The sequence below is a fragment of the Gallinula chloropus genome, assembly GCF_964237585.1.
Source record: "Gallinula chloropus genome assembly, chromosome: 8".
Taxonomy (NCBI): domain Eukaryota; kingdom Metazoa; phylum Chordata; class Aves; order Gruiformes; family Rallidae; genus Gallinula; species Gallinula chloropus.
Window position 1 is genome coordinate 18,160,619 of NC_140093.1, and position 22,741 is coordinate 18,183,359.

The window sequence follows — 22,741 nt, forward strand, 5'->3', positions numbered from 1 at the left end:
CTTAAATCTGCATGACTTCCTTTTGTGGGGTTATTTTTGACCCTTTTCTGGCTTCCATGGCAGTGGCACAGAGACTGCTCGGTCACAGCTGGAGGCACCAAGAGCTATCCCTGTGGAACAGGGGCTGGGGTTTCAGCAGGCATCCTCCCTCTGAGATCCTGTACCTCTGAGAGAGCTGTGCTGCCCATCCTGACCCTGTTTCTGTCCTTGCAGAGAAGGGTTGATCATGAAGCGCTCCGGGGGCCATCGCATACCCGGCCTGAACTGCTGTGGCCAAGGAAGGATGTGCTACCGATGGTCCAAAAGGTACTGCTGGGGCGGGCGAAGGTGGTGATGCTCTGTGCTCCTTGGGCACGCATACAATCATCCTCATTTGCCTTTGTGTCCCTAAAAGCCTGCAGGGGAGATCCTTCCTTTTATACAAAAGCCATGGATTTTTAGCTGGAAAGGATCAGTAGCCTATGCCCCCTCACCCTCTTGTGATGGTGGGGTTTTTCCTTCTGCTTTGGAGCTCGTAGAAGGGATGTGTTGCTCCAGGCTGGTGACACTGTCCCTGCCAGATAGCAGTCTGGTTTTCTGGGCTTCTCTTCCCCAGTTTACAAAAACATCAAAACATTATCAGTGCTGCTTTGGAGCTGAATTACACTGGATGTGACCCGCAGCACTTAGGAGCTCTGTTTGGTGCAATTAGCCTTGGAATTAAATACACCACCTCTTCCTTATTACTGCACATGGCTGGAGGGCTGTGTTTCATGGGAGCATTCCCAAGTCACACTGTTTCCACATCCCTTCCCGCTGCTGGCAGGCTTAATTCACCGTCCCTATCCCTTGGTGTGAGATCTTGGTGCAGCGTGGGGAGGCCCATGCTGCAGGGGAGTCAGTGCTCCCAGCTGGCATCCAAAAAATGCAAGGGGTATTTCCTGGAGCTTGCTTTTCCCGGGCAAATCTTTCCATTTGAAAATCCAAATAGCAACAATTTCTTGGTCTGTAGGAGCTTCCCTAAGCATTACCCACCTTTGGATTTCAACATCACCATGGGATCTGGTTAGTTTATCTTAAAAATTTGTTTTCCAACAAAATCTTTCATCATTCATGGGAAGAAAAGGTCCTTTTTCTTAATGCAGTGTTACAGAAGATATCTAATGCGTACACAAGGAGATGAGGATTTGATGGTCCAGGGTGTATCATGAAATGGTCTCAATTTTTTTTTTTTTCTCTTTTATGAAAAAAAAATAATTAATTACTCTTCCTGTCAGCATCCCTCATTCAACCCTTCCCTGTGTTATGCGGAGCTAAAGCTTACAGGGAACCTTATCACTGCCTACAATGACTTGACAGGACGGTGCAGAGAGGTGGGAGATGTCTCTTGAGCCAGGTGACAGGAGATGGGACAAGGGGAAACGGCCTCAAGCTGTGCCAGGGCCGGGTCAGATCAGATGTTAGGAAAAAATTCTTCATTGAAAGAGGTGTGAAGGCTGGAACGGGCTGCCCAAGGAGGGGGTTGAGTCACCGCCCCTGGATGTGTTTAAAAGGCAGGTAGATGAGGTGCTTGGGGATATGGTTGGACTCAATGATCTTAAAGGTCTCTTCAGCCTTATGATTCTGTAGCACATTTGGCTTTGCAATGGGTCTCACTTCCCTTTAGAGCCCCGAGAGGGGAAGGGAGCAGTGTTTGAGTGGGATTGTGTGCAGAGTGAGACAAGAGGAACACTGAAGCCCCACCATGACCAATGCTGAGTGCATCAGTAAATGAGCAAACAGCAGTAATGTTTCCCCGAGAGGGTTGTGAAGGATTTTAGGACACTTCAAGGTCAGGACAGACCGCGGCCATCCTTTTCCCACAAGACCTTTGCTGTAGGCATTGGGGTTTTGTACCTCGAGTTCAATTCCCTTGTTGTAGCAGGCTGGGTGTGTTACTGCTGTGGAAAGGGACGTGGAGGAGGATGGTGGTGGTGTGGATGGGCACGGGCAGGACTTCTTGGACACAGGAAGCTGCAGGGAAGAACAGAAATGGTATCACTTGGAAAGGTACCTCGTGGGGTGTTCAGGAGTGAAACTATGGGAGGGAGAGGGGGGTGTATTTTAATACCAAAGGAGAGGGGGTGTTGGGATGAGTCTTTCAGGCCATGAAAGAAAAAGCAAATTAAAGGGTCTGAAGTAGATGAGGAGCTGGGGTTGTTACTAAAGATACAAGAAAGAACAGATTTTTGTGGTATTTTCTGTTGCTTTGTGTGTTTCTGAGTGTGCAGAAGAATGAAGCGAAGGTCTAGTGGTGGAGACCTGTGTGGGACAGAGGGGGGTGGTTACCCCAGCTACGCCGCAGGGGGATTAAAAATTAGCAATGCCATTCACAGTAAAAAAATGTGGGTTTTTTTCCCCAGAGTTGCCTTCAGGCTACAGTATTTATGTAAAATCTGCCGGTCATCTCTCATCATGTTTCTAACAGGGTGCCTGTTGCTTGGCAATAAAAGCTTTCCATAATGCCTCGTTCATATATTTTGATAGGAGTGAAAGTGATCCTAGCATCATAATTAACAGTAGAAATGTCAAGTAATTCCCATACTGCCTCTAGGAACAGCAAACAAGCTGAATAAAAAATCTGGGCTGGAGGGATCCTTGTTGCTCTTTGCCCTGTGCTGGGGCTCCTGGCTGGGGAGGTCTGTGAGCAGGGAGGTTCACACTGGGTTTGTTAGACATGAGAACTTTGCTATTCAAAGCTTTCTGTAAAAAAGAGACACACAAACAACTCTAAAGGTTTATATGGAATTAATCTCCTGGCCCAAGTTGATAAAATAGGCGTATCAAGAAAACCATGGCCTGGACTTGCCCCTGGGGAGAAGTTTTACCTCTTAGTTGAATGCTTTCCTCTCCCTGACAAATGATTTGCGCTTGTTTTGAAGGAAACACCTTTTCACTTTATGGTCTTTTATGGCTCATGTGTTGATGACCGGCGTGGGTGAAATAGAAGTTACCGTGTTCTGTGCCTGTGCAGGTGGCTGGTGGTGAAGGAGTCTTTCCTGCTGTACATGAAGCCAGACTCAGGGGCCATTGCCTTTGTCCTGCTGGTAGATAAGGAATTCAACATAAAGATCGGCCAGAAAGAAACAGAAACTAAATATGGGTTGCAGATCGACAATCTCTCTCGGTAAGGAATACAGTTGTTATTGTAGAGCCTCTTTCTTTCTTTTCCTTTTTTAAGGAAGAATCAATGCCCCTCTCCAGGAGGGGTTAACAAGGCATGCCGGGCTGCTGTGGTGAGGCTCAGCTTCCCCACAGAGCTCAGCACCTGGCTGGCTGCTGGCATGTTTGGACGTGCTGGGGGTTTCACCTGTAATGCTGATCATTTCTGATGTCTTAATGAGTCATTTGGAGCCTGAGCTGCTGTTTGTCCATCCCTGGGATCGGTGCTTTGCTCAGGGTCGCAGTGCATGTCGGGCTGCACAGTGTGTTCTTGCAGTGGCTGCTTACAGCAATGTGGTGGGGACTTTGTTCTTCTGTGCTGCAAGCAGAGGCGTGTTCCTCTACATCCCAACCAGAGCATTACCTCTTTATCCCACGAGTCTTTTGGCTATTTAATATTTTTATAGTAAAGTACAGTATAAATTAATTAAAAAGAATAGTATAGGCTAAGTCCAGCTCTCCTCTGAGTTAAGTATCAGCTAATTTAAATCTGGGGTGTTTTTTTAAATGCCTGTCAGAGCAATCCTGTGGTAGTCATTCAGATCAGTTCAGTCCTGATTTATTCTTCTGCTGACAAAACAGCAAAGCAAAGACCTTTACTATTTCTTACTTGTTGCCTGAGTAAGATGACTGATACTACAGATGCATTTATTGGCGTGGACAGACCATGAGGAGCAGCCAATTAGGCGTATATGGCTTCAGCATCCTGTCCCATGCGCTGTCTGTTTTACAGGTCGCTGATTTTGAAGTGCAACAGCTACAGACATGCCCAGTGGTGGAGGCAGGGCATAGACGAGTTCATTCGGAAGCACGGCAAGGACTTCCTCGTCGCACACCGCTTCGGCTCCTACGCAGCCGTGCAGGAGAACACACTGGCCAAGTGGTGAGGACCATGGCAAGGCAGCAAACTGGGTCACAGTGCCTTGGGCAGGAGCGTTAGCCGTGGGTCTGATGGATAGAGGTTTGGCGACTGTAAGGACTGGCTTTAGTGTTAGCACAGGTTCTGGTTGTGGGAATGCTGTTTCCTAAGGGTTGAGGTCTTTGGGCACTGGTCACGTCCTTCAGGCTCTGAAATGCAAGATAGGTCCTGCTTGCCACATTACAAGGCTGATTCTCTTGCTGTAAGGCAGCACTCCCCTCCCAGGCACTGCGGTTGTGTTCAGGTTGGAAAGCAGCAGCAGATCCAGGCCTTGAAGATTGGCTTTGTAATGAAAGAGAATCAGCAAACACCAGTTTGGGTTTGGTCTAAGAGTGGCTGGGCCTGTAGAAATCCTCTTGTCTATAGTGTAACCTGATTGCACTAAGCCACTCCCAGAAGCACCACAAAATATTGATCCCGGTTGGAAGCAAACCCTCGCAGTACCCTCACTGCAGCTTCTGCCTTACAGTATCTGCTGTCCAAATGGTTTCTGTAAATCAAAGCTGAGAAGCAAACCTAGCTCATGCATTGAGCAAAACCCAAGGATGCTGTGCACAGTTGGCACAAGTTCCAAGCAGCACTTAATAATCTCTTATTGTGCTGTTTCATTAAGCTAATAAGCAGCATGAAATTCTCCCTGCGTGTTGTCCTAATTCTTGAAATTAGGTTTGTGTTTGCTTTTGAGAAGAGAATGTAAATGGCATCAACACACAGAACCTCAGTGGTTTTTAGCTGTGGACTTTCTGGTTGACGAAGGGGAGGAGACCTAACTCTGGGCACTGTGTTTGCTTTGACAGGTATGTAAATGCTAAGTGGTACTTTGAAGATGTCGCAAACGCCATGGAAGCTGCTAAGGAAGAAATTTTCATCACAGATTGGTGGTTTGTACTTACATACTTGGATGTTGACCAGCTGTCTCTCTCGGGACGTTCCCGACAATGCGGCACTGTTCAGAGGCCCTACAGTATGGCAACTAGCCGTGCGGGCAGATGGTTTGGCAGCACACCCAAACATCTCCTTGTGTTGCTTTCAAAGGCCTTTTCAGGAGGGTTGGCAGCAAAAGCGCATGCTTGAAATCAACAGCTTGGTTGTCTCCTTCCAAGGAGAGGCCTGAAATTGCATGAAGGCACCACCTGAATTGAAAATGTTAGGACTGGAGGCTCTCATGGGGAGTGTAAATCACTGCAAACCCAAGGGGAAAGGGTGTTTTTTTAGTCTGTGAGGGAACTTGGACACTCAGAGACCTCTGACAGTGCTGTTCCCACGTGATGCCGCATGGGACCTTCCTTTCAGCTCCTTCTCGTGGTTTTGGGAAGCTTTGTGCCAGCAATAAGAGCACCTTTCAGGGGGTTTAATTTTGCTCCCCTCTGAAATGCGACAGACAATGGAGGGGGAGTTCTGTCCTCCCTTCTCTGAGGAGCACAGTTGCCAAAGGACCTGGCCCTGTCTGCTTCTTAACTAGTAATTCAGTATGATTGAGCAGTGCTCTGGTTCCAGTTTGAGGCAGAAAAAGGGTGCTGGCACAGACTGGGGCAGAGTTTCTTGGCTGGATGCCAGTTGCGGCTGCCTGTGTCTTGCCTTTGCAGAGGTTAATCTGGCTGAGCCAGCCTGGACCTTGGGAACAGGATGGTAGGGCGGGCTCCCAAGCCACAGCTCAGACGTCCTCTTTAACCTTGGGCACCCTTACGCTCTTCCTCCATCTGTAAAATGAACACCTTGCTACTCATCCACTGCCCGTAGAAGCCAGGAGGATTAGTTTATAGGTGGCAATTATGAGAAAACTAAATATGTTGGTTTTTACTGGGGTAAACCTGTTTCCTAACATGACCACGGATAAACCCAGTACTCTTGGATCCTCATGTGCAACATAAGGTAGCAATGCAAGAGTTCAGACCTCTTGTCTCCTACTTACCATTTTATTCAGGGGATTATTAACGTGTCCTGAAGTCACAAACTCCAAAATTTCAGATGAAAATGCTGTTGTCTAAGTGTGTTTTTAGGATGCAGTAATATGCTATGGTCAGACACAAGTTCCCATTCTTGGTACAAAACTAAAGGAATGAAGTTCTGTCAGGTTGCTTTGCAGGAGTTATATGAAATTGCTTAATTATTCCTCGTAATCCTTAAAGCTTTGAATCAATAAAATGTCCTGCTGAGAGATCATATTGATTTGTCTTTAGACAGCAAGGAGAATTGAGCACAAATCCATGCCCCTCAGATAGCCTAAGTACCAGGGGAACTAAAACCCCACTCATTTATTTCTTATGCCTACATGTTTCTTCTGAATATACCTTGGGGTTTTCTTTTGCTGCATCTTTTTTTTTTCATAGGTAAGAGTTCAAGTTTCCCCATTGACACATGACTGTTAAACTTAACCTCATGGGTTGTTGAATAAGATGAATCAGACTGGTCTGGGTTGGAAGGGACCCCAAGGATCACAGAGCTCCACCCCCCCTGCCACAGACAGGGCCACCAACCTCCAGGCCTGGATCTACACAAGGTTGCCCAGGGCCCCATCCAACCTGGCCTTGAACACCTCCAGGGATGGGGCATCCACCACCTCTCTGGGCAGCCTGTTCCAGCCCCTCACTGCTGTCTCTGAAAAGAACTTCCCCCAGTATCTAATCTAAACCTTCCTTCCTTTAGCTTCAATCCATCCCCACTTGTCCTACCATTATCTACCCTTTAAAAAAGCTGATTCCCTTCCTGTTTCTCTGCTCCTTTCGGGGACAGGAAGGCTGCAATGAGGTCCCACCCCAGCCTTCTCTCCTCCACGTTGAACAAGCCCAACTCCCTCAGCCCCTCGTCGTAGGGGAGGTGCTCCAGCCCTCTGATAATCTTCATGGCTCCTCTGAACCCTCTCCAACAGTTCCACATCTTTCTTGTATTGGGGGGACAGTACTCCAGCTGGGCCCTCACGAGTGAATGTGCAGGGCACATCCCATGCCCTCTGTGATGCTCTGCTATTAAAAACAAAGAGCATAACATTGGAGAATGTATCACTCTGGGACATGAGCCTGCACATCCACTTTATATAAGCGTGTTTGATTTCTTTACTTACAGAGTCAATTATTTAGGCCAGTGCTTTGCAGACTACCCAGAATTTGTTTGGTTTTTTTTTCCTTAGGCTGAGCCCAGAAATCTTCATGAAACGACCTGTTGTGGAAGGGAATCGCTGGAGGCTGGACTGCATCCTCAAGCGCAAGGCGGTACGTGAGCTCCAGCTTCAACCTTTGCTCTGCAGAAAACCCCATGCACCCACCCAGTTACAAGGTCATACTGGGACTGGAGAGTTTGCACCGTTGATTCTGGTAGGGGTGAGAGGTAAAGCTGGCCAAGGGTCATTTCAGATGGCCTCAGAAAACTATATGCTTTGATTTGCTTCCCCTGCTTGGGCTTGGAAGAGCTCAGAGGCAGAAGGGTACATCCTCTGATTGCCCCTCGGAGTCCTTGGGTTTGGGTCACTCCAGCCTTGTGTTGTGACTGCCCCAGCTCCAGGTGGGGTTGAAGAGCTGTTGCTGTCAGGCACTTCCGTGGTAGCATGCATCATTTAGAGGTGTAGGAAGGACTGAGCACTTTGTGGTGGCTCTTGGTAGGTAGTTTGTGCGTTACCATGTTGCTCAGCTCCTGTCTGTCATCACCATGCATCATGTGGCTGCGTTGTAGCTTTCAGAGCTGAACCTGTGAAAAATACCTTCTGGAAAAATCAGGATGCCCTTAGCAAAAAGTCATTTGGTCTCACCCAGAGGTTCATGCTACCTCACTAGAGCCCTCTCTTCTGGTTTCCCATACTTGATACATTGCGTAGGTCCTTGCTACGACCAACACTGAAGAGCTGCCCTTCTTGCTGTTCACCCATCATGCCTTGCTGTAGTGAAGAATTGCCTATTGACATTAAACATCATCCTACTGTCCCCCAGCCCTGTTGTCACTGGCAGATGACCTCTTGTCTTTGCCCTGCTTGGCACAGGCTGCCCAACACTGCTTTTGCCATAATTGTTTTGCAGCTGCTATTGTTGGTTATCACAAATTTGGAGCACAAGAAAGGCCAAAGCCTGAAAGGGTTTTCTGGTTTATTGCTATTTTTATTTCCAAGGGTAACTGATATGACTAGGAAATACTTTACTTTTTTGGTAGCTGGCTCTTACCTGTATGTCTCCTGGTTTTCTTTCTTCCTACCCCCCCCCCCCCTTCTATATTCTTGTGGCCACTAAAAGGAGGAAGATCAGCTGTGCCCTTCCTGCATGTCCCTTCTCAGGTGCAGACTCTGGTCATGAGGGTCCTGGTGCAGTGTTGTGGAGAAGGGATCTGAGGAAAGGGCTTCAGCAAAGCATTGAAAAGACATGTACGAACACAACTGTCAACACCTTCCCCAGAGCTGGGCTGCCAGAGCTGGACTGAGACGCTCAGGGTGTTTTACAGGGGGTGATAAACACAGCTCAGGGGCTTGGCCTCCTATTTGCATTGCCTTGTTATCTGAGTTAATAAATATTCGTGTTCAGTAAGCAAATGCTTGTATAAACTTTGATAAGGCTTTTTCCCCTCTGTTTGAATTTTTCCTTTTCTGCTTTTCCTCCTGAACAAAAACCTCAGACCTGGTGCTGCTCCTGGTCAGGCTTCCTGTGGCTTTCTGGTCAGGCTCTCACAATCTCAGAACCAGAAGGTTGGAAGAGACCTTTAAGATCATAGAGTCCAACTATTCCTGTCCTATGCTAAACCATATCCCTAAAGTACCTCATCTACCCGTCTGTTAAACACATCCAGGGTTGGTGACTCAACCCCCTCCCTGGGCAGCCAGTTCTACATCCCCACAACTCTCAGAGAAGAATTTTTTCCTAACATCTGATCTGACCCTGCCCTGGCACAGCTTGAGGCCGTTTCCCCTTGTCCTATCTCCTGTCACCTGGCTGAAGAGACCATCTCCCACCTCTCCACACCCTCCTTTGAGATAATTGTAGGCAGTGATAAGGTTTCCCCTCAGCCTCCTCTTCTCAAGGCTAAGTCCCTTCTTGTGCAGGACTTCAAGATAGGAGTGAGCAGATGCACCTACCCGCTCTGTTTCTCTTGTCTTGAGCACTTTCATCTCAGAAAACATTCTGTTGCTGGTTGTATTCTACTTTCCAATAACACGTGTGAATCCAGGCTACAGAGAACATGTTTTGTGGAGCCAGGCAAGCATGACAGAGAAGTGGAGGGTGAGGTGTTTATGAGCGTGGGCTGTGCCTCAGTTGTTCACCCAACCCGTGATAACAACGGTGCCAGAACTGGTAGTTTTGCCCCGTGTGATGGTGAGTCAGGAAAGGAAGCACAGCCGGGGAAGTCTCATTGAACTTTTGATGTGGTGGAAGGGCAGAAGTCCAGGCAAATGTCCTGAAGTAGTCTTTGACTCTGTCTCCTTCCAAACTACTTTTTCTCACAGTCCTTACCCGCTCCCCGTGCCTAGAAAAGAATAGGGTGCCTAGAAAATAATAGTCTGACTGTTGTTGATTGAGAAGTAGCCTTAATTTCTGGCAAATGAAAGGTGGCCACGGGGCATGCTTACTGGATGGAAGAATTTGGCTTTGTCGCATTGACATGGATTTTCCCATGGCTATAAATACCTCATGAGAGTGAGGAGTGTTTTAAGGTTAGTTCCTGGAAATACTCACCTTGCTTGTGGCATTGCTGTGATTCAGCAGTGCTGTGGGCAAGCCGGTGTCTCGGTGTCAGGGTAAGGCTGTCATTTATGTATGTACACTGCTGCCTTGGCCTTCTTGGGGTGTGGCGGGGAGCAAAGTGTCAGCCACAATTTGGAGACTGCTCAAGCTATCAGTGGGAACTTTATGGGAATAGAAGCTTAAGAGGCAATGGAAAAAGCCCAAGTTATGGCTCCATGGCAAGATTTGAATCTGCTGATTTACAGCAGCAGTTCCAGTGTACGGTCGGCATCTGCTGCAGTTTGGGAAGTGTTTGGCAGTTGTAAAAGTGCTTTAACAGGTGTCCTTAGAAAGCTTCCTGTGGATATCATTCTATTCACAAAAAGCACCACCCTTTGAGCACTGCTCATCGTATTCTAGGAGCGTGTTTGGCTCTGCTGGTGGAAATAACTTGTTTGCAGGTGTTGAGTTGGTTGAACTCCCTTTGGGAGAGGGATGTTTGTATGACTATGCTGGTATCGTTGTCCTGCAGAAATTTTTAACCATAGGCAAGCCTCAGGGCACAGTGAAACGGCAAAAAACTGAATTTCTGTGGACATGTATGGTGCTATTGTATGTGGAGTGAATTGTATTTGCAAAATTTTCTCTCAAAGGATGTTTAAAAGGGGCTACTGTAAGAGCTCCCTGTTGGCAGGCCTTGGCATAGCTCAGCTCTTCGCACGCGAATCTGGGCACTGAGCCCTTCTCTGGAGGCTGAACATTTTTCCTGAGCAGGTCCTTGCACGTTGTGGGCTCATAGTGGTGGATCTGAAAGAGCATAATCAAGAACAGGGAGCCACAGCCAGGATTTCTGCCTGCTGGCACAGCATGCTTACTGCCTCGAAGCTTCACCTTGCTCCAGAAATGGCCTGTATCCATCAACGTACCCCTGTACCATGTGTTTCTTTGTATTTCTGACAGCAACAAGGAGTGAGGATTTTCGTTATGCTGTACAAAGAGGTGGAGCTTGCCCTAGGGATCAACAGTGAATACAGCAAGCGGACGCTCATGCACCTCCATCCAAACATTAAGGTAACGGCTCGTCGGGCAGTCATAGGAAGGAGGTTTGCATTCGTTTGTCCTTGATAGCTAGTGCTGACCCCCAGTGTGTTTAGCTGGAAGGATGGCGATTCCCACCATTGCAGTGGGAATGCTCAGCATATGACAGCAACTACCACATCTGGCAACATCATCTCTCTACATTACATTATAATTGAACGTAAGATTGAGACTTGCTGAAGCAACTATTCATCTAATTCACGAGAAACATATTTCATGTGACAAGTTAATGGGGTTACATCAAATGGAAAGTTACAGTTTGAGAACGTTGTCTTGTTTGAGCATCTCTGCTCATGTATATAGATGATGAGAGTCAACGCTGGGTGTTTACGTTTCCATCACAAATGATCAGCATTGTGCTCTCCAGTGCTGCTCCTCTGCCACCCAGCAGAAAATGAGTTGTGGCACGTGTAGATAAGGCTGGATCCAGTCTCTTGAAATTAGCTGCACATACATTTTATTGAACAGCAAGATAGATGTCATGCATGAGGGTGACTAACAACCGGCTAGAGTACTAGATCTATTGTCACTTGACCAGGTGAAGGGGAGCATCTGTTCACCACCATCTTTGCAGCAAGACTCGAAGGTGCAACTGGAAGAATACATGCTATGTGTAACTGATTTTTGGGAGCAGACAGGTGAAACTCTCTAGATTTTTCTCAAGGAAGCTGGTCTAATGGCTCTCCTCTAACAAAAAAACCCCAAACAACAACCAACCAAAAAAAAAAAGACTGAATGCTTAGCTATAGAAGATACTTTGCTATAAACACATGTCAAAACCAATCTCATAAACAAATGTCAATTTGCTGATTTTACATGGGGGAAAAAAACCCAGCCAACTTCTTGTTTCACTTATGTAGTGGCAACAACCGAAGAAGTGAGTCAGATCACCAATATGTTGTTTTCTTTTAGAGCAGGCTCTGTGTTTGACAGCTCAGCTATTATAGCTCTACTGAGAGCGTGATTTTATTTGTTGAAACAGTTTCCTTACTGTAGCCTTATGAACATTCTTGTTGTAACCGTGACCTGTCCCAACATCAGTAAGCACTGCTGCTTAGGAATACCTGCATCATGGGAAGCATCTACCTGCCAGTGAGGCTGAGCCCAACTAGAGGGGAGTCATGGCCATGTAGCTTCAGTATTGACAGCATTATCTGTGGAGGCATCTTCTAAAAAAATCCCGTGTTTCCCCATCACCCTGAGCAGCCAAACCCACCCACCCAAAACCTGGGCAGCTCTCTGGCTTGAGGGATGTAAATTGGACAATGATGCTGAGCCTGAGTGCTGGGGTTTTTTTCCCCCAGGTGATGAGACACCCAGACCACGTGTCCTCCTCCGTGTACCTCTGGGCCCACCATGAGAAGCTGGTTATCATTGACCAATCTGTGGCATTTGTGGGCGGCATCGACTTGGCGTACGGCAGGTGGGATGATGACGAGCATCGGCTGACGGACGTGGGCAGCGTCAAACGAATGACAGCACTAAAGTCAGTGTCAACAACCAACCTGGCAGTAAGTGAGCTTGCTTCAGCTGGTGGCCACCTTCAACATCTGCATGTCAGGCTTGCAGCAGGGATAAAAAAATTTGTGTCCTCTTCTCGGCACAGGAATGGGCTTAGGAGGTTTAGAAAAGAATTACATGTCTGAGCATTAAGTGACTCAAGTGACTCTTTAGGGCTAGATCCTGACCAACTCAAGGTAGGGCATGAAGATAGACAGCTGTGTTTCCCCACAGCTTGGAGCAGCAGTCACAACCTGGAGGTTACACGCTTAATAATACTTGGCTAGAGGTGCACAATAAGCACTCACAGAGCACTCCGAAAGGGACACTCGGGGCCTCTCAGGTGCTTTGTTTGCTGAGCTTTTCTGCTCTGTATGCAACCAGAAATCCCTGAACAATCTAAAGAGGTCTGAATTTGTGATAATTTCAAGGGGACTGGTCATGCAGAGTAAGTTTATCGGACTGTCGAATGTACTGCTAATGGGTTTTTATACTGAGTGCCTTTGTCTGGACTCTGTCAAAAGCATTACTAGTTCCCACCAAAGTGTGTTTGTCACAGAGCAAAACTTGGCTCGTGGTTGTTTCTGGACATAGATAGGCATCATCACCTGCAATTAAAGGGGAACATTCCTTTACATCACCTGCAGCAATGTCCTGTGTCTTTTAAGTCTGCAGCAGAGTCGTCTGAACGAATCCCTCTACAGTCTCGAGATCCCTCCCCGGAAAGCCGCTCCTTCCAGAGAGGCGTCGAGGATGCCCCAGACACATCAAAAATGAAAGGAATAGGAAAACCCAAAAAGTTCTCAAGATTCAGCATTTACAAGCATCTCCATAAGCACGGCATGCACCACGCTGACAGTGTCAGCAGCATAGACAGCGATTCAAGTAAGTGGCGTTTTTTTGACCACAGGACGTATGTAAAGCATGGTGGGTGGGTGGATGCACATGCAGATTCCCATCATTTCTAGGGTAATGTGTTCTTTGTAAGGCAGGGAAGTTGGTGAATTTCTTAAGGATAGGAATAGTAACTGTGTGTAGCCAAGATGTAAATTTGTGTAGTTGCAAAACACACAAGAAAAGTTTTAAGAGGATTTGCATTTAGTTAATTAGCAATTGTAATGAGCCATCAGATGCAGTGATACAGTGTACATGATACCTAGTGTTTGTGCTGCTGGAAAAGTTTTGTTCTGCAAGGGAGGATTGAATCTCTTGGTTTTCAGCTTGTATTTGTTCTAACTAGTGAGGCGGTTTCTGAATGTGCTTATCCCTCCTTGCAGGCTGGTGTTTAAATCCATTCACCTCAACAGAAACAGTCCCACATGACCCATGTGCTGTTCAACAGCTGAATGTCTGAATGCAGCTGTTAATCCCTCCCATTAAATGCAGGCTCAAAGATAAAATTACAAGGATCAGCTTGACGTTTGTTCTAGCGTGGAGTGCTTCTCGAAATCTATTCCTTGAGCCCTCAGCTCCTGGAGCTGTAAATTGCTCAAGGTGGGAATTTATTTGAGTTTCCAGCACTCCCTGCAGATCTTATTCCTGCCTCGGGCTGGGCAAAGCCAGAGCATCATTTGCCTTGGTTGCAGTTAGCTCAGGACATAGCCATGGCTTTGCTGTTTCAGTATAGCTGTTTTGTTTAAAGCCAGCCAGGTCTCAAATTGTCCTTTGCCTCTTGGTCATGTGTTGTTTTGGCAAATTAATGTCTTGTTTGAGCTCGTCATGCAAGGTGCCTTCGGGAAGGGTCGGACATTGATGAAGTAGAAGTGGACGTGCTTTTTTTGCCGTAAATAGAGCATCTTGACTCTCTGCAGGTTACTGTAACCCCACTAGAAGTCAACCGAATATAATCCAGAGTTTAAAGCCCCATCTGAAAATGTTCCATCACCACAGTGAATCCAAACAGGGGCTCACTGAGCCTCAGGAGGGTAAGTGGAGGAAGGCAGAGGTGCAGACCCCTTCAGGCTTTAGCTGCCGATGTTTTTGCATTCCAGCTATGGTGAGAGTTAAGTTGGGTGCAAGGATTAGCCTTCGCTGCTGCTTGTTCTCCCATCGCTCTTAGCATCCCTCTGAGGACAGCCTGGCACAATAGCCTTCTCCAGGAGCTTCAAAATCTGCAGGAGAAATTAATAGTAATTGAAAAAAACACCACCAACAACAAAAAAACCTTTTTAAAAATCCAAAGAAATGTGCAATGACAGCAGGGAACAGTTGAGGAAATAGCCCTGATTCTGGTACCTCATGATTTTGGTGGCTCTCTTCCTGTAATGGAAAGGGCTTATTGCTGCAATTGGGAAATTCTGCCTTCGGTGGATATTTTAATGTAAGCCTGATGCAGGAAGACAAATGCAAACAGAGAGATGAAACAGCAAAGTGGCTGCTGCCAGATCTATGTTGGATGGCGAGTTGGGCCCCCTTTTTGCCCCTTACTAAAATCATACTTGATTGAGAAAGGAGTTGAGTGGTTCTGAGCACTGAGCTGTTCTGATCTTTGGACTGATGTTGAAAGGACCTGTTTCACTGAGATGCCTTTCAGTACAGAATGATACAGAGTGAGGAGCAGTTCTTCAACATCTTCATCTTGCTAGCATCTTCCTCTAAGGCATAAATTGCCAATTACGAAATACTGATTGTAAAGTAGTGGCAGGAAACCAGGAACAGATGCCTTCCCTTCACGGAAATGAAGCGTGGTCTCCCCTGTGGTCATCCCATGCTCATTCATGAGTCGCTGTCCAGTCATCAGTCAGTGAGGTGTGTTTTGGCTGGACAGCACGTCCCACCCGTTCATGTTGGAGCATGCAGAGTCAGCGATTCCCCAGCTCCACCTGGACTCTCACTACAAACTCCTGCTTCTCCAGGCAGCTCTGGCACATACCTGCCGCATACCTGCCGCATGGCGTTTTTGGCATGGCTTGGCTCGGCTCGGTGGGGTAACAGCAGTGCTGGCAGGGCTTGCTTTGTGCAAAGTAGTCTTGTTACACTGCTGCTGGTGTGTATTTTGTTGACTACTGAAAGGGGCAGGGGTTGTACTAAAGGGTTTTCGTGGTTGCATGGTGATGGGGTTGGGTTAGGAGAAGGCTTCTGCTGTTGGCATGTCACTATGTATTTACTGTGCTAGTATTTGGTGTGGTGGATGAAGGCTGCTGTCAGGGTCAGGAAATAATGCTAGTTAAATGTTTATCACAGAACTGTAGGGGTTGGAAGGGACCTCAAGAGATTGAGTCCAACCCCTGAATGGTCTGTGGTCTTTGTTTTCTTAGGGGAGAATAAAAAGAGTTCAGTCTTCACCCAAAACATGTGCTCTAGAACAGGGACCCTGTGACAAGGGAATATCCCTGTCTGCAGTATTTCAAACCATTTTAATCACCATCAATTTGCAATTCAGAAGCCATTTGCTCACCATGTAAAAAAATGTATCAAAAGATAATATTGTTATTTGGAAAAACAAAAAAAAACCCCTCACAAACAAATGAGTGATATTTAATGAGGGAACATGAGCCTTTTAATCATCTCCCTCTTAATTAATAAAGACAGGAAATTCACACTGCTGTAGACTTAAAATCATAAACCCTCTGTCAGGAAAGCTTGAATTTGTTCATTAGTATTCTAAAATATATTAAGTAGGTGCAACAAGATTGTGGAAAGGCGAATGATTAAAGGGCAACTTTTTATTCTAATGTAGAGAGAATTCAGCATTTGTTTTTTTGTTTCTGAAACTCCTACATATAACCTGTCCTGATTGTGTAACCAATATTAAAGTGGTGAAGAAGAAATACTAGCATGCATCCTTCGAAAGGAACAGGGAGGCTAGGGAGAATACAGCTTCAGCCAGCTGGGACTGGCGGGTCCCACCAGTGCTTTTCCATGGCAGTGAGTCTCTCATGAGCAGTGTACAGTGAACAGCCATGACTTTGGAGTGTGTGTCTTTATCTTGTCTGTGACAGATAGAGGATCCATCCGCAGCTTGAAGACAGGCGTTGGCGAGCTGCTTGGGGAAACCAGGTTCTGGCATGGAAAAGACTATTGCAACTTTGTCTTTAAAGACTGGGTTCAACTTGACAAACCTTTTGCTGGTAAGTGCTTTTGCACCCTGGAAGTCATTCCTTTCCCCTAAGGAAGACCTTTTCAGTCTCAAACCGTCCTTTTTCACTCTTCTGAGCCAGAGGCAAGGAGGCTCTTTTGGTCTGGCTGCTAGGAAGATGCAGCAAAACTCCCATTGAGAAGTTCTAGGGCCAATTATTCTGTTACGGGCCATGGGCTTGGACTGCCAGCGACTGCACCATAAGTCTAAATTCATCTGCACAGGAGGATGCTGTGCTTTTCCACATCTGTTTCCTTTGTCTGAGGTGCAAACGTGCTCTCCTGTCCCATAGACTTCATCGACAGGTACACCACCCCGAGGATGCCCTGGCACGACATCTCCTCCGTGGTGCACGGCAAAGCTGCGCGTGATGTCGCCCGACACTTCATCCAGCGCTGGAACTTCACCAAGGTGGGGTGTGGGCATTGCTGCTGGGGGTACGGAAATCAATACAGCCCCTGCCTTATCCACATGCCCCCCACCACCCCAGGCATGTGTTTAACATTATTCTGCTGTGTTTCAATCCCTTAAAGGATTATTTTTGTTCTTTTTTTCCCCTGGGCAGATTATGAAGCCCAAATACCGATCCCTGTCCTACCCATTCCTGTTGCCAAAATCTCAGCAGACTGCTAATGAGTTGAAGTATCAGGTGCCTGAGGCTGTTCCTGCCACGGTCCAGGTGGGTGGTGATGGTCTCCTGCTCACATATTCCTAAGAGAGCTTGTTTTGCATCTTTCCAGCAGGAAATGTCAATACCCAAAAGACCCTCTGCAGAATTTGAAGGTATAAACAGAAGAACTCTAATTTAACTCACAGAATAGGTGGTCAGATCCTCAATTATGATAAAATAATGCAGTTCTTTCAGTAGAGATGCATTCATATATACCTCCACCTCTAGGCAAGAGAACCAAACCTGTATGCAGCACCATGACTTCGTGTAGCTGCATAACCTTCTCTTTTGTTTTCTGCTGCTCTTCAAACACCTAACACATGGTTTTCATGTTTTGGGAAGGCTTGATGGGTTGAGGTTGCCCAATAAATATGTATCCTAGATCTTGGAGCAGCCTACCAGACCCCTGATGCCTCTCTCAGACACGTCACAGTCAGTTAAGAGCCCAGCATTAAGTGGAGTCTTTGGGCTGTTGCTTTCTGTGTTGAATTTCTGCTGTGGTTTATTACACAGCCACTCAGCCCTATGGTTCCTCTGTAGTTCTGCACCATCAGCACATAGTCTCGTTTGTGACAATCGTCCTCACAGTCATAATTGCCAAGATCTACCTATATTTAAAAGCCTGTTAGCTATATTGAGTGTGTATCTGGAATACCACTGTTACCCAGCAGGAACACAGGCTTGTTGAAGGACACAAAGTCCAAAGCAGTTATGCTGAAGCAGCAAAACAATCGTGTGTCTCAGGGGATGAAAGAAGTATGAAATAAGAGCAATTAGACCGAAGCCAGGAAAAATACATGCCTTTGCCCTTCGTAAGGAGCGGTCCGCCCAGATGACACGATGCTTTGGGAAGCTTAGTGTAACAAGAAGCATTTTTCTGGGTTTGTAGGCTGCCAGGGCATTGTCTGCTCCTCCCCACGTGGTGTGAGGCGTGGCCAGCTCAGGGATCTTGTGTCGTGGATCTCGGGTGTTAAATCAGCCTCCAGAACAATGCTCGCAGCTTCTTGAGAAATAGTCTCACTTCAGGCATTGTCCTGCTTCCCTGTGGCTGTAAATGCCTCCCCAGCTGTGCCTGTGACACCAGCTTGTTGGGAAACATTCTCATGGAAGTAGGGACTTGCGTCCCCTGAGTGGTCTCTGACCACAAGATAAACCTCAACTTCTAAATCCATGGGGTTTGCTGTAGCTCTGCTGACTCCAGAACTGGAAGCAGCTCCCAAAGGAGGAACTAAATGGACCTAGGCTGTGCTCAAGCTTTCCTGCTGTCTGTACTGTGGGGCTGGTGGCTCCAGGGCATTGGCCTGTGGGAGTGGAGGATGAAGCTCAGACGGTGACTGCTAAATGCCACATACACCAGTGCTGAGTGATGGGTGAGCTGCTTGAAAACAAGCCTTGTCAGGACATGGTTGGGTCATGCAAATAACTGATGCATTCCAGGAAGAGAGGGGCTGCTGTCAGTGATGCTGTGAGCAGTGAAGAGAGCAGGTTTCTCTTATGAATTATTAATTTGCAAATACATTGCTCATTTCTAATTTATGTCAAATTGCAGCTTTTAGAGACCTGTCAGGGTAGCCCAGCCCTGCGTGTAGACAGATAAATAAGGATATATGATACTAGGCTGAAAACACGTTGCCTCATGATTTATCAGCCTTCCTGGTAGGAAGGAAAGCTGTGGGTGCTGCATCTGCAGCATCAATCATGGTGGAAGCAATGAGGATGGCCCAGCTTGGTGCATGTAGGTCCCTTGGCCCCTACTTGCAGCTGGGTAATGATCTGTGGATGATCTCCTTGAGCTCTGAGGCCTGGTTTTGCATGCACACGCTGTGGTTTTGGCTGTCTCCTCCATAGTCTCAGACTGGCCTTGTTTCCTTCCATCTCTGGGTGACACAAGCACCCTGACCATCCCTGAAGTCCCTGCTGTGGGTCAGTGAACAGCTCAGCCTCTCCTCTTGATGAAGGTTTCAAGTTTGGTTGCTACACAATGTGAGAAGAGGGGTTGAGACCTGAATCTTGGATCTGACCCACTTTTCCTCCTGATTACCTGTTTCTGGGGCTCTCAGAGTGTGTATCATGGTGTCCCTGCATGGTTCTTGCTTTCCTGCAGCCACAGGAATATCAACCTTTTGCGTGTCCACTGCATTAGTTTCAGAGCAGAGGGCTATGAGTGCTCATGTCTCCTTTCAGCAGGTACCCTAAAATATTTCAGCAACATTTTCTGTCCAGAAAAACAAGCGTGATACTGTTGTTCTAGGTATTGAATCCTTCAGTTGCCCACCAGCCAACATTATGCCCATTTTGGTGCTGCACACTGACTTCATAGGCAGAAGTCACTGCCCCGAGGTAAAACCCAGCATCCAATGACTGTCCTTGGCTGTGGGGTGATTGAAGAAAGTCTGTCTGCTGGTTTTCTTGTTCCTGAACTTGTTTGCAAATCTGTCTTCAATTGTGGGCAGATCAGAGGGAGAGAAAACACAAAGGATCTGTGGGGATTGCAGCATTGCTGCAAGCCCAAGCCACTGACCTGTCAGCAACAGTTTTCGACCATTGTACCATCTGGTTTTGCTCTCCTTTGTCAGAGGAGAGGAGCAGGAAAGCATTTTTGGGAGGGTGGGGACAGCAGGAGCAGCTCTGACAGGGGCTTTCCCCTGGGCAGGGAGGATGAATGCAGCGCGCGTGGGAATCAATGTGGAGGTACAGGCTGGGGAGGAGGAGGGGAGCCCCTCAGCCCCATGGGTTACTCAGATGTGGTCTCTCATCCTCTTTCATTTGAACTTCTGGGCTTTGCTCACAATAGAGATGCGTTTGAATGTTCCTTTGTGAGTCCAATAGCCATGGCCAAAGGCAGCGCTGGGTTATTCCATCTCTCTCTTTCCATTCCCGAGTTTGCAGTTATCAGCCAAAGCAAAAGATGTGATGTGGTGAGGCAATACCCAGTGACTGATGTATATGCAATGAAAATTTAATGCTCTGGTAATGGCTGATGGCCTTACCTCTTTGAAGTCTGTGTGACAGCTTGTGTTGTTCAACAGTTATGCACTAGCCCGCAGCAAACATCAAAGTTATTACCACTGTATCGCTTAAAGAAGTTAAAGGGATGAGAAGCCCAGCACAGCACTCAGTGCTGCTATTGAGAGGCTTGAGAGAGAGGAGAGGATGATGATGACAGCAATGACAACACCGCCTTGGGTTGGTAGGGGCTGTGCTGGGTAGCATGTGGCCTTGTCTCCCTAGGAAAATAGGCTTGGCTGAAACCAGCTCACTCTAAGTACCTTGGCAGGAAAGGCAAGGTGTCTGGAAAACACAAGTGGTAAGGGAAGGCTTGTGTAGGAAACATTGAGGTGGGTATTGGTCTCTGTGTGTCACAGCTTTGTTTCCTCAGGGGGTGTGTCGCAGCCATGCGATGCTGTGGTGGGTGGCCAAGGAGCCACCAGTGCCAGTGGCCTTGTTTTGCTTGTGGGCCTTGTCCCTGTGGAACTGTGCCATGATCAGTGCTGGCTGCCAAAGCAATCCAAGTTAAAAATAACTATTGTGAGGAGGTCTAAACTGGAACACCTTACACCTCACCTGCTGCCCAGCCAGCACCTTCTGACACCTCTCCTTCCCTCTGCACATGGCTTTGAGGTTGTACCTGGTGTAAACTCTTTGGATGATGCTGACACAGCCTTTCAGGATGAATCATGACATGTCATTCAGAGGTTGAGGGCAGAGGGATGATCACCTTGTAATGGTGGGAACTGGGGTGCACAGGGGTGAAGAGGAAGGCAGGACAGGGTGGGTGGATGATGTGCTGGGGAGCCATGGTGCTAGAAAGGGATAGTGCTGAGTGATGACTCTGTCATGTAGAGGTGGAATCCCTGGTTTGGGATACGCTTGTCTCTTGGCAGTAACGTTGTCTTTCAAAGTGAGGGCCTTTGGTGCTATCGAGCTCCTGATTGAGACAAGGATGTTTGTTCCTTGTCCCCAGCAGGACACCTATTGCTGCTGTAATTGAGGGTGTGAAAGTTACTTTGGTCGGTGCAGGGCTCTGCAGCTTATCTTGAAAAGAGAAGCGGCTCTTTGAAGCTTGGACAAAGTTAACTAGCAAAAAAAAAAAAAAAGGATTAAATGACAGCACTTTGCAGGCTGGGAAGCTGCAGTCTGCAGCTTTCTGGAGGGCAGTGCCCAACTGGGCTTCCAGGAGGTCCCCAGACCTTCACCACAGCAGGAAGAAAGGCAGGGAAGGGGTGGCTGCTCAGCACCAGCTGTGCCAGTGATGGTGGAAAGGCTCTGAGCTCCCATCTAGGCTGCAGCCTCCTCTGTGTGTATGGAAGAATTAGCTCACTTTCTACCCAGAAAAGCTGTTTTTTCTGTCCTTACTAATGGAAATGGTGGGGTTTTCTTCTGTCTGTGGTGGGGTTTCAGCAGTGCCCAGCCTGGGGTATGTGGGAACACACAGCACTGGGTGTGTAAACCAAACAGGTGATTGGAAGTCAATGGACATGAGCAGCGTGGCCTCGCAGAGGGTTATGTGAGCAAAGGGCTGCTGTTTAGGACCAGTAGGGACAGTGGCGGTCCTTGCATACAGGCCAGGTCCCTCACTTAAGCATCTGTGACCCTGATGTTGGGTTTGGGAGGCTGCAGAGTGCTCCCAGAAAAGTGTCCAAGTGAGCAGCCAACTGGAGAGGTCTTGTTTTTTGGCGACCTGTTGGAAAGGACTTCTCCTGTCCAGGTGAAGGAAATAGCTCAGGAGCCATGGGCTCTATGTCCCTAAGTGCCACCTCCAGAGATGCTCCGGGGACCATAGGGTTGGTTAGGTTACAGCATGCAGCACCTGGACCAACAGGCCAAATCCTTATCTACTGGTGTACCACTGGTAATTAATTAGCCCTCAGAAATCCTTGGCTGTGCCATAGCCAGCAGCCTGCTTTGGTGCTGATCAGTGATGGCAGTGTGACAGCAGAGCTCAGGGTCAGAGGTGTTGGGGGGACAAGGGGAGTAACAGGGAGCAAAGCAGAAGCTGGACGTGGAGAGTGAAAAGAAATGCATTGGAGGGATTTCCAGGGGAAAAGGAGGTGGAGCCCTAGAAGAGATCAGTATTTTGCATGTTCTAATGCCCACGTTTCACAGATCCACAGCATTTGGATCTTGTCCCATGTGTGCCTGGCCCTGAGTGCTGGTAGAATGGCCATATTGTGGTATTTTTAAGGCTATTGTTTCAATGCTTTTTGTCTTGACAATGTTTAAAGACAGAGGCTAATCACAGACGCTGATTTCCCCTGAGCATGTAGTCTGCCAACAGTTAATTAAAAACTGCATTTCCATCTAGGAGAACGTCACGCAGGGCATAGTGCCGTCGCTTCTTGACTCAAAGCTTGGGAGCTGGACATCTCTGGCTGTCAGGGACGGGGTTGCTCAGTGCAGCTGAGAGCACGAACAAAGGTTGCTTCTCATATTGCTCTCTTGCACAAGAGCTGCAGGAGGCAGGGGGAGAACGTGCCCTGGGGAGCTTGTGCTATCTACTTTAAAAGTGGATTTCCGGTAAAAGGTAATAAATAAGTGTGCGTAGTTGTGCTGCAATGACTTTTAGAAGTCGTATCATCGATGGGATGGCTTGTGCAAGAATTTGGCTGAAGTAATAAATGACCTTGAATGCTCAGGACAGAGTTATCAGACTGGTAGTT

General features: G+C 47.4%; 1 protein-coding gene across 1 annotated transcript in view; it reads left to right on the forward strand.

Annotated features, from left to right (window-relative positions):
* The window catches only part of PLD1 (phospholipase D1), a 60,559-nt gene that overhangs the window by 26,295 nt on the left and 11,523 nt on the right, over window positions 1–22,741 (forward strand). The window contains exons 8-18 of the mRNA XM_084267653.1: window positions 214–306; window positions 2,993–3,145; window positions 3,914–4,063; window positions 4,897–4,980; window positions 7,227–7,308; window positions 10,696–10,806; window positions 12,138–12,344; window positions 13,002–13,218; window positions 16,275–16,403; window positions 16,704–16,822; window positions 16,977–17,090. Coding sequence (XP_084123779.1) covers window positions 214–306; window positions 2,993–3,145; window positions 3,914–4,063; window positions 4,897–4,980; window positions 7,227–7,308; window positions 10,696–10,806; window positions 12,138–12,344; window positions 13,002–13,218; window positions 16,275–16,403; window positions 16,704–16,822; window positions 16,977–17,090 — 1,459 coding nt within the window. The remainder of the gene's footprint in view (window positions 1–213; window positions 307–2,992; window positions 3,146–3,913; window positions 4,064–4,896; window positions 4,981–7,226; window positions 7,309–10,695; window positions 10,807–12,137; window positions 12,345–13,001; window positions 13,219–16,274; window positions 16,404–16,703; window positions 16,823–16,976; window positions 17,091–22,741) is intronic.